Raw genomic sequence first — 22,735 nt, forward strand, 5'->3', positions numbered from 1 at the left:
CAATTATGCAATGATGAAGAAGGAGGAAGGTATGTGCAGAACCAGGAAGATGAGTGGAATTAATCTTAGGGATCAGTGGGTTGTCAGCATAGTCAGATTGTCCTCATAGTAATTTCCTATACACTGATTTTTCAAATGAAATAAAAAATAGAATATACCATTTAAATTTATGATCTTTGCTTGATTAATACAGTTCTTGCTCACTTACCAGTAATAAGGTGTAGTATTAGCTCTTCTAAACATTAAATTAAACCGTTTTAATCATTATAAAGATACCAAATTGCTGGACTAAAACTAAAACCCACTGCTGTCAAGTCGATTTTGACTCATAGCAACCCTATACTTATTCTTGCATTGAGGAACTGTTAAGTCCTCCAAGTTTGTTTTTCTTTTTCGAGATTGTTTTGGCTATTCTGTATTCCTTGAATTTCCATATAAATTTTAGAATCAGTTTATCAATTTCAACAAAAAAGGCAGTTGGGATTTTCATAGTGATTGCTTTGCATCTGCAGATCAATTTGGGAGTACTGCCATCTAAGCAGTATTCTGGTGCATGAGCAAAGGAGCTCCGGTGGCGCAGTGGTTAAGTGCTTGGCTGCTAACTGAAAAGTCGGTGGTCTGAACCCTACAGCAGCTCCTCTAGAAAAGGATGTGGCAGTCTACTTCTGTAAAGATTACAGCCTAGGAAACCCTATGGGAGCAGTTCTCCTCTGTCCTATAAGATCGTTATGGGTCAGAATTGACTCAACAGCAGTGGGTATAATGGGTGCACAAACATGGGATATTTTTCCATGTATTTATGTCTTCTGTAATAGATATCTCTCAGTAATGGTATGTAGTTTTTAGAGCATATGTTTTGTACTTTTGTTAAACTTAACTCCTAAATATTTTATCTTTTTTGATGCTATTGTAAATAGAACTATCGTTTTCTTCATTTTATTACTGGGATCATTTGTTGCTAGCATGTAGAAATACAATTTATTTTTGTATATTGATTATGTGTGCTGCAACCCTGCTGAACTCATTTATTTGCTCTAACAGTGTTTTAGTGGGTTCCTTAACTATCCTCAAATAGGTATGTACAAGACCATGTCACCTGCAAATGGAGATAGTTTTACTCCTTTCGTTTTAATCTGGAAGTCCTTTATTTCTTTTTCTTGTCTAATTTCCGTGGCTAGAAACTCCAGCACAATGTTGACTAGAAGTGCCAAGAACAAACATCCTCATCTCGTTCCTGATCTTAGGGGGAAAATGTTCATTCTTTTACAATTAAGAATGGTGTTAGAAAGGGCCACATAAACCAGAGACTACATTAGTCTGAGACCAGAAGAACTAGATGGTGCCCAGCTATAACCGATGACTGCCCTGACAGGGAACACAACAGAGAACCCCTGAGAGAGCAGGAGATCAGCGGATGCAGACCCCAAATTCTCATAAAAAGACCAGACTTAATGGTCTGACTGAGACTACAAGGACCCCAGAGATCATGATCCCCAGACCTTCTGTTAGCCCAAAACAGGAACCATTCCCAAAGCCAACGCTTCAGACAGGGATTGGACTGGACTATGGGATAGAAAATGATAGTGGTGAAGAATGAGCTTCTTGGATCAAGTAGACACATGAGACTATGTTGGCATCTCCTGTCTGGAAGGGAGATGAGAGGGCAGAGGGGGTCAGAAGCTGTCCGAATGGACATGAAAATAGAGAGTAGAGGGAAAGAGTGTGCTGTCTCATTAGGTGGAGAGCAACTAGGAGTATATGTTGTTGTTAGGTGCTGTCGAGTCGGTTCCGACTCATAGCGACCCTATGCACAACAGAACGAAACACTGCCCAGTCCTGCAGCATCCTTACAATCGTTATGCTTGAGCTCACTGTTGCAGCCACTGTGTCAATACACCTTGTTGAGGGTCTTCCTCTTTTCCGCTGACCCTGTACTCTGCCAAGCATGATGTTCTTCTCCAGGGACTGATCCCTCCTGACAACATGTCCAAAGTATGTAAGTCTCACCATCCTTGCCTCTAAGGAGCATTCTGGCCGCACTTTTTGCAAGACAGATTTGTTCGTTCTTTTGGCAGTCCATGGTATATTCAATATTCTTTGCCAACACCACAATTCAAAGGCGTCAACTCTTCTTCGGTCTTCCTTAATCATTGTCCAGCTTTCACATGCATATGATGCGATTGAAAATACCATGGCTTGGGTCAGGTGCACCTTAGTCTTCAAGGTGACATCTTTGCTCTTCAACACTTTGAACAGGTCCTTTACAGCAGATTTACCCAATGCAATACGTCGTTTGATTTCTTGACTGCTGCTTCCATGGCTGTTGATTGTGGATCCAAGTAAAATGAAATCCTTGACAACTTCAGTCTTTTCTCCATTTATCATGATGTTGCTCACTGATCCAGTTGTGAGGATTTTTGTTTTCTTTATGTTGAGGTGTAATCCATACTGAAGGCTGTGGTCTTCGATCTTCATTAGTAAGTGCTTCAAGTCCTCTTCACTTTCAGCAAGCAAGCTTGTGTCACCTGCATAACACAGGTTGTTAATGAGTCTTCCTCCAATCCTCATGCCCCGTTCTTCTTCATATAGTCTAGCTTCTCGGATTATTTGTTCAGCATACAGATTAAATAGGTATGGTGAAAGAATACAACCCTGAAGCACACCTTTCCTGACTTTAAACCAATCAGTATCCCCTTGTTCTCTCTGAACAACTGCCTCTTGATCTATGTAAAGGATCCTCATGAGCACAATTAAGTGTTCTGGAATTCCCATTCTTCACAGTGTTATCCATAGTTTGTTATGATCCACACAGTTGAATGCCTTTGCATAGTCAATAAAACACAGGTAAACATCCTTCTTGTATTCTCTGCTTTCAGCCAGGATCCATCTGACATCAGCAATGATATCCCTGGTTCCACGTCCTCTTCTGAAACCGGCCTGAATTTCTGGCAGTTCCCTGTTGATATATTGCTGCAGCCACTTTTGAATGATCTTCAGCAAAATTTTGCTTGCATGTGATATTAATGATATTGTTCTATAATTTCCACATTCAGTTGGATCACCTTTCTTGGGAATAGGCATAAATATGGATCTCTTCCAGTCAGTTGGCCAGGAAGCTGTCTTCCATATTTCTTGGCACAGATGAGTGGGCACCTCCAGCACTGCATCTGTTTGTTGAAACATCTCAATTGATATTCCATCAATTCCTGGAGCCTTGTTTTTCGCCAGTGCCTTCAGAGCAGCTTGGACTTCTTCCTTCAGTACCATCGGTTCCTGATTATATGCCACCTCTTAAAATGGTTGAATATCAACCAATTCTTTGTGGTATGATGACTCTGTGTAATCCTTCCATCTTCCTTGTAGGCATATGGATATTATCCTATCACTGACAGCATTGTACTTCAGGATAGATCTTGAAACATTCTTTTTGACGATGAATGCAACACCATTCCTCTTTGAGTTGTCATTCCCAGCATAGTAGACTATATGATTGTCCAATTCAAAATGGCCAATACCAGTCCATTTCAGCTCACTAATGCCTAGCATATAGATGTTTATGTGGTCCATTTCATTTTTGACGATTTCCAATTTTCCTAGATTCATACTTCGTACATTCCAGGTTCTGATTATTAATGGATGTTTGCAGCTGTTTCTTCTCATTTTGAGTCGTGCCACATCAGCAAATGAAGGTCCCGAAAGCTTTACTCCATCCACGTCATTAAGGTCAACTCTACTTTGAGGAGGCAGCTCTTCCTCGGCCATCTTTAGAGTGCCTTCCAACCTGGGGGGTTCATCTTCCAGCACTACATCAGACAATGTTCCGCTGCTATTCATAAGGTTTTCACTGGCTAATGCTTTTCAGAAGTAGACTGCAGGGTCTTTCCTCCTAGTCTGTGTTAGTCTGGAAGCTCAGCTGAAACCTGTCCTCCATGGGTGACCCTGCTGGTATCTGAATACCAGTGGCATAGCTTCCGGCATCACAGCAACACACAAGCCCCCACAGTACGACAAACTGACAGACACGTGGTGGGGAGGAGTATATAGCAAGGTGTATATAAAGTTTTGTATGAAAGACTGACTTGATTTGTAAACTTTTACTTAAAGCACAATAAAAATTAAAAAAAAAAAAGATGTTAGCTGTGGATTTTTTATAGATGCTGTTTATGAGGTTGAAGAAGTCTATTTATATATGTCGGGTGTTTTTGTCATGAAAGGGTGTTGGATTTTGTCAAATGTTTTTTTCTGAATGTATTAATTGTGCAACCTCTTTTCAATGGTCTTCAGCAAAATTTTACTTGCATGTGGTAGTATCATTGATAATTTCCACATTCTGTTGTATCACCTTTCTTTGGAATGGGCATAAATATGGATCTCTTCCAGTGGCTCATTTATTTGGATGACACTGAATTAAAATGATAGCCATATCTAACTATCCTGGATATGTTTTATTAAACAGTATATCCATTCCAGCCTATGGTGGTTAAAACTTTTTGTAACATATTACCTCATCACTAACTGTTTTTTTAAAGCTTCAATTACCACATAGTAGGAGTTTATCTTGGTTTTATTCACCACTTGGAAATTAATGAGAACATATTTGATAGCCTGGCTATAACAGTCTTTGAGGATTATGTCATGGGATTTCCTAAGAAAGATATACTGTATTTTTGGTACTTCTAAAAATAAGCCTTTGTGGATGCACAATATATTTTCTTTTTAGTAACTCCAGAGTATCATAAGGTGTCTATTTTGTTATGATTATTATTCATAATAAGAATTTTATAACAATATATACAATAATAAAAATGAACTCACTTCTGAGGGAAAGTAGCGGATATCATTATATGACAAATTGAGATAAATCAATTGGAAAGCCAAAGGCGTTAAGTCTGGACAATTGAGGATAAAAAAGCCCTAAAAGAAATTGACAAGGAATAAGATGTTAATTTTTAATGTGCAAAATATTTGTACAAGAGTAAAAAACATAAGCACATGATCTGAATGACAATGCTTGACATAGTACATAAGAAGTCTATGCTTATCTTCCAATCATTTCTTGTAGCCCGTCATAATAATTTGTTCTTAAATATCTCAAGGATAGAAACAAATAGAAATACTGGTAAGTATTTATGTGATAAGTAATTGTATTACATGAGTGATAGGCATTATTTCAATTAATAACAAGCAAACATTTATTGAATACCCACTGCATGTTGGCATATAAATAAATATATCTATTTTATATTTAATTATGTCTTTTACTCCCTTTTTTTCAGGTCTCTACCTCTATTTCTCTGTCATATATCTATTACTCTAACATATACTTAGAACTTCTTGCACAGATATGCCAATTTCAGATTGAGGGAAACTTTTGGTGGTCCCCCCACTACCTACAATGCTCCAAGGAAGTGGGCACCTTTGTTTCTTAAGGATTATGGAATCAGTAGTGATTGACTGAGTGAAGCAAGCACCTCTCATGCTAGAGAATCAACCCTCAGCATGTAATGAAGGGAGTTACTGCTGCCAGTATGGTATGCTGTGGCAGGCACTACATGGAAATAAAAAGTTTCACAGCGCAAGACCTCAGAACTGATAGTACTGGGTTCAAGACTGGCCTGTTATTAAAGCATTAATATTTGTAAATGTCTGCATGTTGGTAGTGCTCTTTTTTCTTGTCATTAAACATTTTTCTTTTCTCTGCAGAACTGGGGTATACTAAATTATGTAGAGGAAATTTGTTTGTCACAGCAGCTAATCATCCCACTTAGTGAGCCTGGACAACAAGTGCCTTTACATTTCCTTTTGCCGGGAAAACTCTTCCCCCATCATTTCCATCAATTATTGTCACTGGAGCCCTGGTGGCGCACCGGTTAACTGCTTGGCTGCTAACCAAAAGGTTGGCAGTTCAAATCTACCAGCTGCTCCTTGGAAACCCTATGGGGCAGTTCTACCCTTCCCTACAGGGTTGCTGTGAGTTGGAATTGACTCGATGGCAATGGGCTTGGATTTTTTTTTTTTTTTTTTTTTGCCCTTCAGGTGACACTCACAATTATTGTGACACTCAGGTATCTGCTTACAGCCAGCTGTCTACTCATAAGTCATCTGACAAGAAAAGGCCTTCCCTGACCAGCCTCTTGAAAATGGTAACCTCTCAAAGCAGTGCTGGCCTATGTCTCTCTGTCCCTTCTACTTGCTTCATTTTCCTTCACAGCTCTTATCACCACAGAACATATGATGATGTATGCATGTATGTGTGCATGCATGTGTATGATCACCTCCCTCATCCCACTCAAGTATAAGCTCCACGAAATAGACATTTTGTCTATTTTTCTCACTGATATATCATGGGATATATCATTTACCCACTGGTATACAGTGGGTTCTTAATCAATATTGTCTGAATGAGTGAATATCTAGGACCTTCATATTGTCTCATGGAATCCCAGCAACCTTTGCTGTGGACACACCATGAGGCCTACTCATCTCAGGTACCATGGATCTCTCTATTCCTATCCCATCAAAAAACCTATTTGCTGTTGGTTATTAAAAAAAAAACAAACCAAACCCGTTGCTATTGAGTCGATTCCAACTCATAGAGACCCTGTAGGACAGAGTAGAACTACCCCACAGGGTTTCCAAAGAGCAGCTGGTGGATTCAAACTGCTGATCTTTTGGTTAATAGCCTGAGCTATTAACCACTACACCACCAGGGCTCCTCTGGGTTATTATAGAAGGAATATGGAGAACTAAATAGCGTGAAGAATGTAGAGGCTTCCTCAGTCTCTTGGACACTAGTCATCTCTAAGCACATATGCAGTAAGTCTGTATTATATTAATCAATACATTTGTTTTGTGTAAAAGCTGTGCTCGTATAAATTGTTTCTTTAATAAGCTCCTGAGGTAGACCAGGATTTACGACTTTTAATTCTTTTATGATTAAGTAAAATGATGAAGTAAGAGTTGAACATAATATTTCAAAGGGCAGCTCAAGAAGGCAAAGTATTATAATGAGATGTTCAAAGACCTGGAATTAGAAAACCAAAAGAGAAGAACACAATTGGCATTTCTCAAGCTGAAAGAAATGAAGAGAAAATTCAAGCCTTATGTTGCAATAGTAAAGAATTCCACGGACAATATAAATTGAATGATGCAGAAAGCATCACAAGAAGACAGAAGAAACACACACAGTCTCCATCTCAAGAAGAACTGGTTGACATTTAACCATTTCAGGAGGTAGCATATGATTGAGAACCACTGGTAATGAATGAAGAAGTACAAGCCATGCTGAAGGCATAAGCAAAAAACAAGGCTCCAAGAATTGATGGAAAACCAGTTAGGATGCTTCAACAAACAGATGCAATGCTGGAAGCACTGACTCGTCTATGCTAAGAAATTTGGAAGGCAGCTACCTTGCCAACCAACTGGAAGATATCCATATTATTCAAGTTCATTCCAAAGAAAGGCAATCAAACAGGATGCAGATATTATCTAATAATATCAGTAGTAGCACAAGCTAGCAAAATTTTGCTGAAAATAATTTTAAAATGGCTGCAGCATGGGGGACATCTAGCTCAATTGGCATAACATAGTCTATAAAGAAAAAGTTCTACACCCAACTGTGGTGAGTAGTGACTGGGGTCTTAAAAGCCTGCAAGTGGCAATCTAAGATACATCTACTGGTCCCATCCCGGCTGAAGCAAAAGACAGTGAGGAAGACCAAAGACAAAAAGAAAGATTAGACCAAAGGACTAACGGAACACAACTTCCACCAGACTAAGCCCAGAACAACTAGATGGTGCCTGGTTACCACCACCAACAGCTATGGCAGGAATCACAATAGAGGGTCCCAGAGTGGGTAGAACAAAATTCAAATTCACACACACACACACACAAAAAGACCAGCCTTGCTGGTATGACAGAGACTGGAGAAACCCCAAGAATATGGCCCCCTAGACACCCTTTTAACTCAGTACTGAACTCACTCCTGAGGTTCACCCTTCAGCTAAAGATTAGACAGGTCTATAGGGCCAACAATAACACACGTGAGGGACGTGCTTTATAGTTCAATCGTGTATATGAGACTAATGGGCACACCAGCCCAAAAGCGAAGACAAGAAGGCAGGAAGGGACAGGAAAACTGGACAAATGGAAACAGGGAACCTGGGGTAGAGAAGGGGGGAGTGTTGACACATTGCAGGGTTGGCAAATGATGTCACAAAATAATTTGTATATTAACTGTTTAATGACAAACTAATTTTCTCTGTAAACTTTCTCCTAAATCACAATTGAAAAAAAAAACAATGGTTGCAGCCATTCATCAGCAGGGAACTGCCAGAAGTTCAAGCCAGATTTAGGACAGAACATGGAACCAGGGATATCATTGTTGATGCCAGATGGATCTTGGCTTAAAGCAGAGATACTGGAAGGATGTTTACTTGTGTTTTATCATCTACACAAAGGCATTCGACTGTGTGGATCATACCAAATTATGGATAACATTGTGAAGACTGGGAATTCCAGAACACTTAATTGTGCTCATGTGGAACCTGCACCTGGATCAAGAGACAGCTGTTCAAACAGGACAAGGAGATACTGCATGGCTTAATACTGGAAAAGGTGTGCCACAGGGCTGTATTCTTTCACCTTACTTATTCAGTCTATAAACGCTGAACAAATAATCTGAAAAACTGGGCTGTATGAAGAAAAATGCAGCATCAAGATTGGAGGAAGGCTCATTAACAACCTGAGATAATCAGATGACACAACTTTGCTTACCGAAAGTGAAGACAACTTGAAGCACTTATTGGTGAAGGTCAAAGGCTATAGTCTTCAGTATGGATTACACTTTAACATAGAGAAAACAGAAACCCTTACAACTGGACCAATAAACAAAATAGCAATGGATGGCAATGAAATTGAAGTCGTAGAGGATTTAATTTTTCTTGAATCAATAATCAATACCCATGAAAGCGGCAGTCAGGAAATCAAATGATGTATTGCACTGGACAAGTCTGGTGCAAAAGATCTCTTTAAAGTGTTAAAAAGTAAAGATGTCACTTTGATGACTAAGGTACACCTGACTCAAGCAATGGTACTTTCGATCACCTCATATGCACGTGAAAGCTGGACAATGGAAAAGAAGACTGAAGAACTGCCACATTTGAATTAAAGTTTTGGTGAAAAATATTGAATATACTATGGACTGATTTTATTTTACTTGGATCCACAATCAACAGCCGTGGAAGTGGCAGTCAAGAAATCAAACGACGCATTGCATTGAGCAAATCTGCTGCAAGGGACCTCTTTAAAGTGTTGAAAAGCAAAGATGTCACCCTGAAGACTAAGGTACGCCTGACCCAAGCCATGGTATTTTCAGTTGCATCATAAGCATGTGAAAGCTGGACATTGAATAAGGAAGACCGAATTGATGCCTTTGAATTGTGGTATAGGCAAGGAATACTGAATATACCATGGACTGCCAGAAGAACAAACAAATCTGTCTTGGAAGAAGTACAACCAGAATGCTCCTTAGAAGCAAGGATGGCAAGACTGCGCCTTACATACTTTGGACATGTTGTCAGGAGTGATCAGTCCTTGAAGAAGGACATCATGCTTGGCAAAGTACAGGATCAGCAGAAAAGAAGAAGACCCTCAACGAGGTGGATTGACACAGTGTCTGCAACAATGAGCTGAAACATAACAACGATTATGAGGATGGCACAGGACTGGGCAGGGTTTTGTTCTGTTGTGCACAGGGTCGCTATGAGTCAGAACCGACACGACAGCACCTAACAACAGCGTGGACTGCCAGAAGAACAAAAAACTCTGTATTAGAGGAAGTACAGCCAGAATGCTCCTTAGAAGCGATGATGGAGAGACTTCAACTCACTTACTTTGGACATGTATTCAGGAGGGACCAGTTGCTGGAGAATGACACCACGCTTCATAAAGCAGAGGGTCAGCAAAAAAAGAGGAAGACCCTCCATGAGATTTTCTTGACACAGTGGCTGAATGACAGGCTCAAATATAGCAACAATTGTGAGGATGTTGCAGGACAAGGAAGTGTTTTGTTCTGTTGTTCACAGGGTCTCTGTGAGTTAGAGCCAACTCAATGACACCTAACAAAAACAACAACAATTCTTTTTTTATCACCCCTACAGAGCTCAGGATTCTGCTCTGGAGTCAAATGCTTTTAGAAATAATATTAATGGCTATGGAAATAAACTGTTTTTCTGGACTAGATTCACCTAATTCACTAAAAGCTGTATTCTTCCTCCATTTATTTCCAATAAAAATAAAATTTTATTTGAACATAGTCATGCGCATATAGCTGCTTTTGCACTGTACAACAGAGTTGAGTAGTTGTGATAGAGACTCTGTGGCCCTCATAGCCAAAACTTTCTATATCTAGCCCTTTTCAGAAAAAGTTTGTAAACCTCTGATTTAAAGTAATTCACTCCAAAACCAGATAATCTTATTCTTCTCACTTCTACTAATGGTCATTGGGTTTGTTTGAGACCAAACCTCTCACGAAAGACAAAAAGAATAACAACCAACAGCAACAAAGGCGTGCGGAATTACCAAGTAGCAATTTAACAAGTCAAAATTATAGAGAAAAGGTAATCCCATTTGACACTTTTTCCCCTCAAGGCATCTGCCTAATCTGAAATTGTGGTTGATTGGCTGAGCAGAACTGTAGTGTTTCACATGCCTGGAAAGACAAAAGTGGAGTTCAGGGATTGCCAAGGAGGAGAGGTCTCAGACTATCTAAGGCGTGGTTGAAAGGCTACAGCCCTAGGAGAAAAGATGAACCTTTAGCGCTCTTACAAAGCTTGAAGTCTATCCTTAAATCAGTTGATTCTCTGACTGAATTAAGATGAGCCTCGCCTATGCTCTCTGCCTGCCGGAAACAAAAATAAAAATTCTCTGAAAGAAGATAACATCATCCAGAACCTCAAATTATCTCTGCACAGTATCAATCTTGCAGTAAAAAATACATAGGCTTACAAAGGGCCAAAAACTGAAAAAAAAAAAACTAAGAGAAATTATAGACTATAGAGATAAACTCACAGAGAATTCACATATGGGTTTGTCAAATGTGTTTTTAAAAAACAAACAAAAAAAGCCGTCCCCCAAGACTATGGGCTCCCCTCCCTGCTCCCCGCCCTGCCTCCGGCACTCTGCTAACTCAGAAAGAAAACAACTCCTGAAGCCCACTTTTCAGACAAAGATCAGACAGGACCATAAAACAAAAAATTACACATCTCAGGAATGTGCTTCTTAGTTCAATGAAATATTTGAGACCAAATGGGCAACTCCTGTCCAAAAGTAAGACGAGAAGGCAGGAAGGGACAGGAACTGGATGAATGGACATAGGAAACCTGGGATGGAAAGGAGAAGCATGCTGTCACATTGAGGGGATTGCAACCAATGTCACAAAACAATATGTGTATAAATTTATGAATGACAAATTAACTTGATCTGTAAACTTTCACCTAAAGCACAATTTAAAAATAAGAAATTAAAAAAGAACTTGAAAAAATAACTGATTAATATCTCAAGATATTAAATGACAGAATTAAGAATTTAAAGTAGAAAAATGAAAACAATAAACATTTAAATAAAAATGAGTGATTATAAACAGGAAATAACCAAAATTAAGAACTTGGTAAAAAGTTTAACAGCAGGTTAGACTAAGCTAAAGGGAAAATTACTGGACTAAAAGTTAGGTAAGAAGAAAATACCCAGAATCAAGTACAGAGAGTGAAAGGGATAGAAAATTTAGAAAAGAGAGTGACAGACATAGGGGACAGAATAAAAATGTCTAAGATACATGTAACAAGCCCTGTGGTGCAAATGCTTAAGAACTCAACTGCTGATGGTTCGAACCGATCAGCCGCTCTGCAGGAGAAAGATGCGGTATCTGCTTCTGTAAAGATCACAGCCTTGGAAACCGTATGAGGCAGTTCCACTCTGTCCTATAGGGTTGCTGTGAGTTGACGACAGGTTTCCTTTGGTTTGGTCAGAGTTTTAAATTTTAGCCATTTAATGGGTGTGCTATGGTATCTCATTGTGGTTTTAATTTGTATTTCCTTGAACAATGATGTTTATTATATTTTCATGTGCTTACTGGCCATTAGTATGTCTTCCTTTGTGAGGTGTCTGTTCAAGTCTTCTGGCCTGAATCACAGGCAGAATTCTGGATGGACCCTATAACTTTGCACCCTGGTGTTACTCCTGTATTGACTTTTTCCATATTGACTTTGTTATTGACAACCATGCTAACTGTATTTATTAGTTCCGGTAGGCTTTTTTTAGTGTGGATTCCTTAATATTTTCTACATATACAATCATGTTGTCTGTTAGTAAATAGTTTTGTTTCTTCCTTTCTAACCTTTATTAAAACACCCCTGCATTTTTAGAATGAACCAAGGGGAGGATGATGATTTTATTACAATTATTGAACACCTGCTATATCTGTTATTGGGTATTTGTTTTATGTAACAATAATAAATAAATATGTTTCAACATTTTTACATTATAGTTACAAGTGAGAATAGCCTGGAGTTTTCTTTTTATGTAATCCTTGTTAGCTTTCACTGTCAATGTCAATATATCATAAAAAGTTTTTAGAATTTTTCTTTTGAGAATAATTCAGGAAGCATTGTAATGATCAAATCTTTAAAGTTTTTGTAGAATTACCTTTTAAAATACCTGTAGTATTTTGTGGGGATTTCTTTCATAAATGTATTTCTATTTGGAAATTTGTCTGTTTAGACTTCCATCACTATAGGAATCAATTTTATGAAGTACTTTTTCCTAGAAATTTATCCATTTTCACCTAGGTTTTCAAATTTATTTGCAGAGTTGTACAAACTGATCCCTTATGCATTTTTTTTTTAATTTCTTCTGTCTGTATGGTTATTTTCCTTTTAGTCATTTCTCATTTTGTAAACTTGTACTTAAAATTATTTAGCTAGTGGTTTCTGTATCTTTTTTAAACAAAATTTTTAAATAAAAAATTATTAGTTATACTATTTTTCTATTTTTAACATTAATTTAGGTTTTTATCTTTATCAATTACTTCTTTGTGCTTTCTTTTTCATTTACCTTGCTATTTTTTCCTAGCTTTTTGAGTTGAATATTTAATACATTAAAAAATTTTATTTACCTAGGTAGGTGCTTCATGCTTTCATCTTTCCAGCTAATGTTTGCTTTAGTTGTATTCTATAGATTGATGTGCTGTTTTGTTATTATCATTATTTTTAATACATTCTGTAGTTTTAGTTTGTCTTGGCATGTTTTTCCCCTTTGGCCTGAGAAAACTTCAATAAAAAATCTGAATCTCTTACTCTCCTCCTTAAAATTCTTCAATGGATTTTAATAAAACTTGCTATTGAAACATAGCACACTTTTTAAAAGTGCACAAATCATAAGTGTGAAGGCTGATAGTTTCCACAAACTGAGCTCACTTGTGTAATTAGCCTGAATTTCAACAAAACATTACCATCATCTTAAAAGCCTTCCCTCCTGCTCCTCCGTTTTGGTTGGGTTTTGTTCAAAATCAGCTGAAAATATGTAACTGAATATTCAAAGAATGGAGGGCCTAAAACTTCAGATTTTGCTTGTTTTAAGTAAATAAACTAGTGAAAACAAAATTTGCGAATAGGGAGATATAGACAAGGCAGAACCACTAAGAAACTAAACAATAAGCGCACTAATGTAGTATAAGATTTAATTTAGGAATTCTATAACTAAGCTTTGGAATATATTGATGTATGAGAACAATTAGAATTTAGAACATATTCCATTTAGTAAAATTTGCTCTGAATCTCACCAGGTACAAAACAGAGATAATTTTAATCATTAAGAAACATGATCTAAAGAGAAAGATCACTCAGAAATGTCAATGATTTCATATTTATTAACCATAAAATGCAAATTTGAAAACATCATGCAAACTTATAAAATTTTCAAAAATAAGATCATTTTGTAAAAAGAAAAAACCAGTTTGCCAAAAAAACAAAACAAAACAAAAAACCAGTGACATGGTTTTGAAGAGATACAGATGGAAAAAAAAAAAAAGATGAAAGACAATATATAACAATAATTATATTTCCTATTTAAGATTCATAATTATATAAAGAAGTGTTTAAAGAATAGTTTTGCTTAAATGTACACACACATACACACACACAAAAACAAACCCACTGGCATCGAGTCAATTCCGACTCATAGTGACCTTACTAGACAAAAAAGAACTGCCCCATAGAGTTTCCAAAGCTGTAATCTTTATGGAAGCAGACTGCCACATCTTTCTCCCACAGAGCAGGGGGAGGGTCCAAACCACTGACCTTTTGGTTAGCAGCCGAGTGCTTAACCACTGTGCCACCACAGCTCCAAATGTACACAGAAAATATTTTTATATTTAGAAATAATTTTATTTTTGAAAATAATTTTGAATAGAATCATTCATAACTTCATCAACAAAATAAAACCAATTTGTTGGTCAATAAGTATTTCAAAAATATTTTTGAAACTCCATGAACAAATACAAACTCCCTTAGGGGCTGAATTACTGGGCTGAGGGCTGTGGGGACCATGGTCTCAGGGAATATCTAGCTTAATTGGCATAACAGAGTTTATAAAGAAAATGTTCTGCATTCTACTTTGGTGAATAGCATCTGGGGTCTTAAAAGCCTGTGAGCAGCCATCTAAGATACTCCACTGGTATCACCCCTTCAGGAGCAAAGGAAAATGAAAAAAACTAAAGACACAAGGGAAAGATTAGTCCAAAGGACTAATACTCCACAACTACCATGGCCTCCATCAGACTGAGTTCAGTACAACTAGATGGTGCCCGGCTACCACCACTGACTGCTCTGACAGGGATCAAAATAGAGGGTCCCAGACAAAGCTGGAGAAAAATGTAGAACAAAATTCTAACTGGAAAAAAAAGACCAGACTTACTGGCCTGACAGAGACTGGAGAAACCCCTGAGTATGGCCCCTGGACACCCTTTTAGCTTGGTAATGAAGTCATTCCGGAAGTTCACCTTTCAGGCAAAGATTAGACAGATGCATAGGACAAAACGAGACTAAAGGGGCACACCAGCCCAGGGGCAAAGACTAGAAGGCAGGAGGGGACAGGAAAGCTGGTAATAGGGAACCCAAGGTTGAAAAGGGAGAGTATTGACATGTTATGGGGTTGTTAACCAATGTCATGAAACAATATATGCACTAACTTTAATGAGAAGCTAGTTTGTTCTGTAAACCTTCATCTAAAGTACAATAAAAAATTTTTTTGAACATTTAATTTAAATATAATACTTAAATTTAAATTTGACATGTAGTTATTTTAGTGCTCCCTTGAATTCTCAGTTTCCTGATTTGGACAATAAAGTATGTCAATATCCTACTTCAATAACATTGATTTTGCCTTGAGTTTCAATACAAAATTTTTTTTTAAAGTCTTGTAGTTTTATTAGGAGTCCCCAAGTGGCACAGTTATGTGCTCAACTACTAGCCCTTAAAGCCTGGTGATTCCAACCCACTCAGAGATGCCTCGAAAGATAGACCTGGTGATCTGCTTCTGAAGAGTCAGACTTGAAAACCCTATGGAGCACAGTTCTACTCTGACACATGTGGGGTTGCAATGAGTTGGAATCAACAGCAAGTAACAACAACAGTCAAGTTTTACTAGAATATGCTTCAATGTTGATCATTCTGGGTGAATTTTCCTAAGCAAATGATTTGCTCTCTGAATATGTAGGTTCTGGGTTTGTTTTTGTTTTCCAAGCACTTTTTCTTGAATTATGGTTTAAAATATTTGTTTGTTCCATTTCTTTTTTTTTGCTCGATGTCTTTAGGGATTGCTATTATAAGTATGTTGGATATTCTTTTCCTGTGTTCTATATGCAACGCTTTCTCTTGAATCCTTTTTATCTTTATTTCTGTTAAATTTTTCATTCTCTCCTTGCCATCCTCTATTTCTCTTGCTACATTTTCTGTGGTGTGTATATATTTTCATGTTCCTTCTAATTTGTTTCATTTCTGATTTTTTTCCTAAGTATTTATTTTTCTCTTCATATACTTTCTAAATTCTTCCATTTGTAATTTATGCTGTTCTTTCATAGCTTATATCACTTTCTTATTTTTAGCTCATTTTGAAATATTGCTTTACAATTTTCTTATGTATGGCCATATTTCTCTGGAGATTCTTTGTTGTTTGTTAATGTGTTATTCAAATTATTGCCCTCTTTTTAATCTTAATTTTTTTTTTTTGCATGTGATTCAACTGTTTATCTTTTCTGTATGTTAAAATAAGATGGCTTTTCTTGTATTTTTAGGAGGGGATTTCTTCATATAGGGTGAGAATAGCTAGAATAATTTGTTTTCTTGGCTCTCAAGCTCCTTGCTCTAGTATCAAAAAACAAACCCACTGCCGTCGAGTCAATCTAACTCATAGCAATCCTATAGGACAGAGTAGCCCCACGGTGTTTCCAAGGCTGTAAATCTTTACAGAAGCAGACTGCTACATCTTTCTCCCTTGGAGCAGCTGGTAGGTTCAAATCTCTGACCTTTCAGTTAGCAGATGAGCGCTTTAACCACTGCGCCACCAGAGCTCCATTTGTTCTAGTACAAGTATTTAAAAATGAGAAAAATGTCTTCTCTGTGTAGCCACATCCACAGTGCTTTTCAAGATCTTTTCCTCTGACCCTCCCCACCCCCAACTCTACCACTCCCACTCACTTTTCCTTTCCTTTATCTCCAGAGCTCTTACCCTACTCAATTTGGATTCTACCCCCAGTAGTTTTCCTCTGTATATGGTTCAGTCCTTCTGGAACAGTGTTTCTGTTATTTCTGAGAGTTTTGAGGGCTTTGGTTGTCCTACTGCCCTCTCATCTGCCCAGTCACTCGGGTTGTTCCCTGAACAATATGATAACTCTGAATTCCACTTCTCTTATTATGCTCTGTAAAGAAAAATGCACTGTAATTGTAAGGCAAACTAAGGCAGATAGGTTTAGAGATGCAATTTGAATGTGTTGCTGGGACATCTCAACATCACGGAAATGGACCTAAGTTAGGAAACCTGAATTAAGCATAATTAATAATACAGTAGGGCATTTTCATTAAAAAAGATCTAGCATACCTTAAGATTAAGCGCATTTCTTCCATATATTTGACAGTTTAATATGGCCAAATTGGTCATGGCCATTATTGTTTCATATTGGGTTGCTGAAATAGTCTTAAAGCCCTCACCACGTACAACATTCGTCAATACATCTTTCTTTTTAGTCTTAATAGGACCTTAATAAACAAAAGAAAACATGAAAGTTACATGTAGTATCACTTAGAGTGAAAGTTAGAAAGTATTTATGCTACAAGAGACTAAGTCACCATAAATAGATTGGCTGAGTACATTCTCTGGAAAGGATTCTCCATAACCTGTACCCACCCAATCTCAGTTGGTTATTTTTGTCAGTCTGGGTTTTTTATATTAGACAGCACAATGCTCTTTCATTAAAAAAAAAAAAAAAAGTACATTCATTGATTTCTACATGGATAACTTTTAAAGAGTCCATCAATCTCAGTCTTGTAATAAATGTAAAAACATTTTAAAAAATATTACTATGAAACCAACTTTTTGACTCACAAAACTCATAAAGGACATCACATAAGCAAAACTCAGATAAAGATCACTTCCCAAGTGGCAGCTTCACTTTTCCTTAATATCACCTTGATGCATGATTCAAAATTTCTATGTAATTCAGCCCTTCCTTCTTTTTGTAGACCCCACACAGGAAAGGAAAAAAAAAAAAGCTCCAGAGTTAGCCAAGGAGAGACCATCTAAAGTTACTTTACCCTCGTGGGTTTCATCTTCCATCAAAAATGATCTATGTAAGTGTACCCCTAACATTGAAGGATAACATTTTGGAATTTTATACAATCTATTTTTCATTCTCATCCATTCTTGCTGCATTGCTTGCAGCAACATATTTTACATTCTCAGTAATTCTTATGCCATTGCTTCAATGAGAGAAAATAATGCAGCCTAGAACAAAGAAGACAATGTTCAGTTTTTAATTTCTAAAATAGGTCCTGCATGCCCATTTCAGACCAACAGATGTGGAAATTAACTATAGGATAGAAAAAGACATATGATATTGTAGTTCCTTACTTGGGAGAGGGAATGGAGCAAGAAGGAAAGCAAAGTGAATTAAGACAGCTTATGGCCTGCTCTCTGCCCACCCAACCTCAGGGTCTAAACACAAGCAGTTGTATGAGGCCCTGGTGGTGCAGTGGTTAAGAGTTATGTGGTTCAAATCCACCAGCTGCTCCTTGGAGACGCTATGGGGCAGTTCTACTCTGTCCTATAGGGTCACTATGAGTCAAAATCGACTCAGTGGCAACAGGTTTGGTTTTTTGTTGTTTTTGCATCACCCTTTTTTTTTTTTACGACACCACCCTTGCTTGATATTGACTGTTATCTCTGAGCCATCTATAAGTTACTGTATTAGTTTATTTTATGTTTGCTTACTGTATCCTAGCTTCTTTGTTTTGTTTTGATATGCCCAAATGGGTTGCTTCAGTGAGCTAGCTTGATTATTTTCACCTTTGAAGCTCTGACATCCTGTCACTAGATGGCTAGAGCTATTATCAGGTATATCAGTCTAGGAGTCCATTCACTTTTCTTGTATTGATTCAGTGTTGGTGTCCAGGTAGCTGTTCATCAAGTGTGTGGTAAAGGCTCTGTCCTACAGTCTTAGAGGGGCAAGGGTGATTGGTGTAGGTATCAGTATCTGGTTGCAGCAGGGGGTCATACTCTGAACAAGGCAGGGGGCTAAGAATCGTCCCCCAGGTGTCTGTGAGAAAAGCGTGTCCTTCTTCCCTAGAGCACACAGGTGGGTGGGTTCTGCAGATGGACCATGGGCACCCAATGTTTTTGGTTGTAGGGACTGGGAGGTGCCAGTTATCCTTGTATCCCTGTCGCGGGTGGCTGGGTGACCTGAGTGGAGCCACCTGTCCTTGGGCCCCTGATGTGGGTAGGTGAGGACCCTGTTTAATAGGCAAAGCAGTGTCAAACATCAAACACCCACCTCTCCACTGCACAGCTGAAACAGTTGCAGTCTTCTAACAAGGGCCTATTTTCCTGAAATAGGCCCACATAGGTCCATGCAGTGGGGAAAGGTACTCAAAGTCCATGGACCATTTGTGCCTGGACAAGAGCCGCTTCTGTCCTGAGCTCCTCTGGTTAGTGGAGCTGGCAAATTATCTTTTCCTGCAATTGTGAATTTATTCCTTCTCCATGGCCGGGAGGATGGCTCTAGGCACTCAACAGGGCCTATCTCAGGCCCAGGGAAATCAACAGCCGCTGAAGCCGGCTTGGGTGCAGAAGGCATGGTAAGATATATGCAAGTGCTTAGCTTTTGCTGAGAACGCCATTATTCTCTGGTTCCAGACGTGTGAGTAGGCTGTGTGGCTGGCTGCGTCTCCCTGAGGAAACTGCAGCCAAATGCTAGTACCAGCCTGCTGCTGTCGCTCTGGGAATGGTGCCTGAAGGCTCCCCGCAATTCAGGTCTGGTAACTCCTTTCCGCCTCTGAAACATCTCTTCCGCCCCCGCCCCTCTGTTCATTTTCCAAGCTTGCCTTTGATGCTCAGGGCTCCTGGCTTGTCATAAATATACTCGCTTCACTTGTTTTTTTGGGTCTTTGTTGTAAGATGGCTCGCCGGAAGTGTCTGTCTACTCCACCATCTTGGCCCCACCCTCCACTACCCTTGCTTGAGTCGCACCTTTTATCTTACAAGAGACAAAACAAAATAGAAGCGAGCAGAGAGGGAAGGACCTCATTACCCCCAAGAAAGAAGAGCTGGGAAGCACAGCATGTCCTTTGGACCTGGGGTCCCTAGGCTGAGAACCTCCTAGACCCAGGGGAAGATTGATGCCAAGACACATGGAGATCCCCATGGAACGTCAGGCCCACAGATGTTGAACAGAGACAAAGACATTCTCCTGGAGCTGACAGAGAGAGAGATGGCCTTCCCTCAGAGCTGGCACCCTGAATTCAGACTTCTAGCATCCTAAACTGTGAGAGAATAAATTTCTGTTCATTAAAGCCATCCACTTGTGGTATTTCTGTTATAGCAGCACTAAATAACTAAGACAAATCCCTTTATAATAAAGTTCTATGTTTTTATATACTAGTCTTTAGTAGACTCAGTTATTTCACAGATCATTACAAATTTATAAATAGTTTTGAGAGACATAAGGTTATTAACTTTTAATCTTGCCAGCCATGGATATTTATGAAACAACCTCTATTTCCACCATTTTTTTCCCATAAAATACAGTTTAATGCCACCAAAAAATCTGCAGACAAAAGGGTAGTTTCTTAAATTGAATACACTTAAGTTTATGGAAAACTCACTCCCATTGTTCTCATTTTGCTCCAGTGCAACTTACTGAGAATAATATCCCACACTGGCACAGGTCCTATGTTCTCAATTCCCATGAAATCTTTAACTCATCACAATAGGATTTCTGACTCTATGCAGGTAACTCACAAATCTTATTTCCAGCCCAGAACTCTCTCTTCAGCTCCAGACGCGTATTCCTAACTGCCTATTTTAACATCTCCACTTGGATTTCTCACAGGCACTTCAAGTTTACAGTGTTCAAAACTGAACTCATCATCTTTTACCTGAAAGTTAATCTGTCCCCTGTTCTCTTGACCTTTGATAATAATGTCATTATTTTCCAGTATCCCAAGCTAAGAGCTGTGAGGCAATAGAAGCCCTTTCATCTAGAGCAGTTAAAACTTATACCTGATTAATTAACAGAAATAAATTAAAGATCAGAATAACAAGAGAATATTGTTAAAATTTTATTTTAATTAAAAAATAAGCGTACATGTGTTTAACAATCCTTTAGTATAGGATTGTTCTTTGAGTTTATATGTGGTGGCTAGAATGTCAAGTCATCTTTCTTGTATAAAACTTTAATCATAATGGACTAACTATAATTTCCAGTCTGATTGTTTTAAGTGCAGCAAGGTTTTAAAAAAAAAAATGGCAGATTCTAGTGCATAACCCTTCTATATATTTATTGTTTTCTCAAATCTATTAGCATTATCTTACCCACATCCACTTTGTCAGCAATTTTTTTTAGCAATTTTCCTTTATTTCAATTTTCCAAAATATTTGAATTAGTTTTCATAAAACAACTCTTTTTTTTTTTTTTTAATCATAAAAACACCTTTCTTTCATTAGTCTGAATTGGGCAGGGGAATGCCTGGAAAGTGCAGTTTACCACTAGAAACAGAACTAAACTTTGGTGCACAAGAAGATGCCCGACTGCCTGAAAATAATTAGAAGAGGGCTTGTGCTTCCAGGGAAATATAGTAGACGTACTTTTCTATTCCCCCACTAAGTACAACTAAAACCCTGGACATTATACATAAAATAAACCTAAGAACACTCTGAAAGGTGGAGAGAGAAAAGAAGGCAGGCTAGCTAAAGATCTCAGGATCTGAGGAAGAACATGGTGGTGAGTTCCTTGTGTTTTCTTTTTGGGTCATACATACAGGGTCACTATGAGTTGGAGTCAACTCTACGGCAAGGGATTTGATGTTTTTTTGTACCAGACTTGGAGACAAAGAAGCCAGCAATTTGGAAACACCAACAGGCACAGATTAAATAAATAAATGCCCCAATAAAAGCCTGTTATCTCTAGGCAGACAACCAGGAAAGGGACAGCCTAGCAAGAAAGAAAACTCTTAGACAATAACCACTCCACCTAAATACCACACAAAAAACTGCAGCTCCACCCCATCCATGCCAGGCTGAGTGGGGAGTCTAGACATCTACATTCTCAAGGCTGTAACCAGGTGCCCCAAATTCCCACTGAGATGCTCTCTGAACAGGCAGAGTAGGGAGCCAGAACTTTCATCCCTGCTGGATAGTCATGATTCCCCAATATGATGTCAGTGAAAAGCACATGGGTAACCTGGGTTTCCATCCCTACTTAGAAGTAATGAGGTACACCTTCCATCCCCACTGTGGTGCTATCAGATGAGACTTAGGGGAGAATGAGGACTTGCACCTCTGCTCAACAGTAGCAAGGCTGCTACCCCTGACTCCATGTTGTCAGTGAAGATCATGTGGGAAGCCAGAATTCACATCCCCATCCAGCAGTAACAAGAAATTCCCCACCTTGGGTGTCAACACAAGCAAAGTAGGGAACCTGAATTTCCACCTCTACCTGACAGTAAACAAGATGGCACCCCCTCTCCCCATGCTTGAGTTGTATAAGAAAAAGCCAGCTAAAACAGAATGTTAAATAACATCTTAAGTCATATAACATCAAATGAAAATGTCCAGGTTTCAATTAAAAATCATTTGTCATACCAAGAGCCAGAAAGATCTCAAACTGAATGATAAAAAGAGAGTCAACAGATGCCAACACCAAGATGACAGACGTTAGAATTCTTTCACAAAGCAGTTATAATAAAAATGCTTCAGTGAGCAATTACAAGCATGCTTAAAAAAAATGGAAAAATAGAAAACCTCAGCAAAGAAATACAAAGTCTCAGCAAAAAAAATAAATAAATAAAAATGCAATAACCAAAATTTTAAAACCTTAGCATATGGGTTCAACAGTAGAATCAAAGGGGACAGAGGAAAGAATAAATAAACTGGAAGACAGAACAATAGAAATTAACCAATATGAGCAACA

At 38.3% G+C, this 22,735-nt stretch overlaps 1 protein-coding gene across 1 annotated transcript in view; it reads right to left on the reverse strand.

Moving 5' to 3' along the window:
* Window positions 1-22,735, reverse strand: part of LRRC63 (leucine rich repeat containing 63) — a 74,208-nt gene that overhangs the window by 24,860 nt on the left and 26,613 nt on the right. Inside the window, exons 4-5 of the mRNA XM_049853353.1 lie at window positions 17,152-17,309; window positions 4,816-4,914 (exon numbers count right to left, since the gene is read on the reverse strand). Coding sequence (XP_049709310.1) covers window positions 4,816-4,914; window positions 17,152-17,309 — 257 coding nt within the window. The remainder of the gene's footprint in view (window positions 1-4,815; window positions 4,915-17,151; window positions 17,310-22,735) is intronic.

The sequence above is a fragment of the Elephas maximus genome, chromosome 14 (assembly GCF_024166365.1).
Source record: "Elephas maximus indicus isolate mEleMax1 chromosome 14, mEleMax1 primary haplotype, whole genome shotgun sequence".
Lineage (NCBI taxonomy): Eukaryota > Metazoa > Chordata > Mammalia > Proboscidea > Elephantidae > Elephas > Elephas maximus.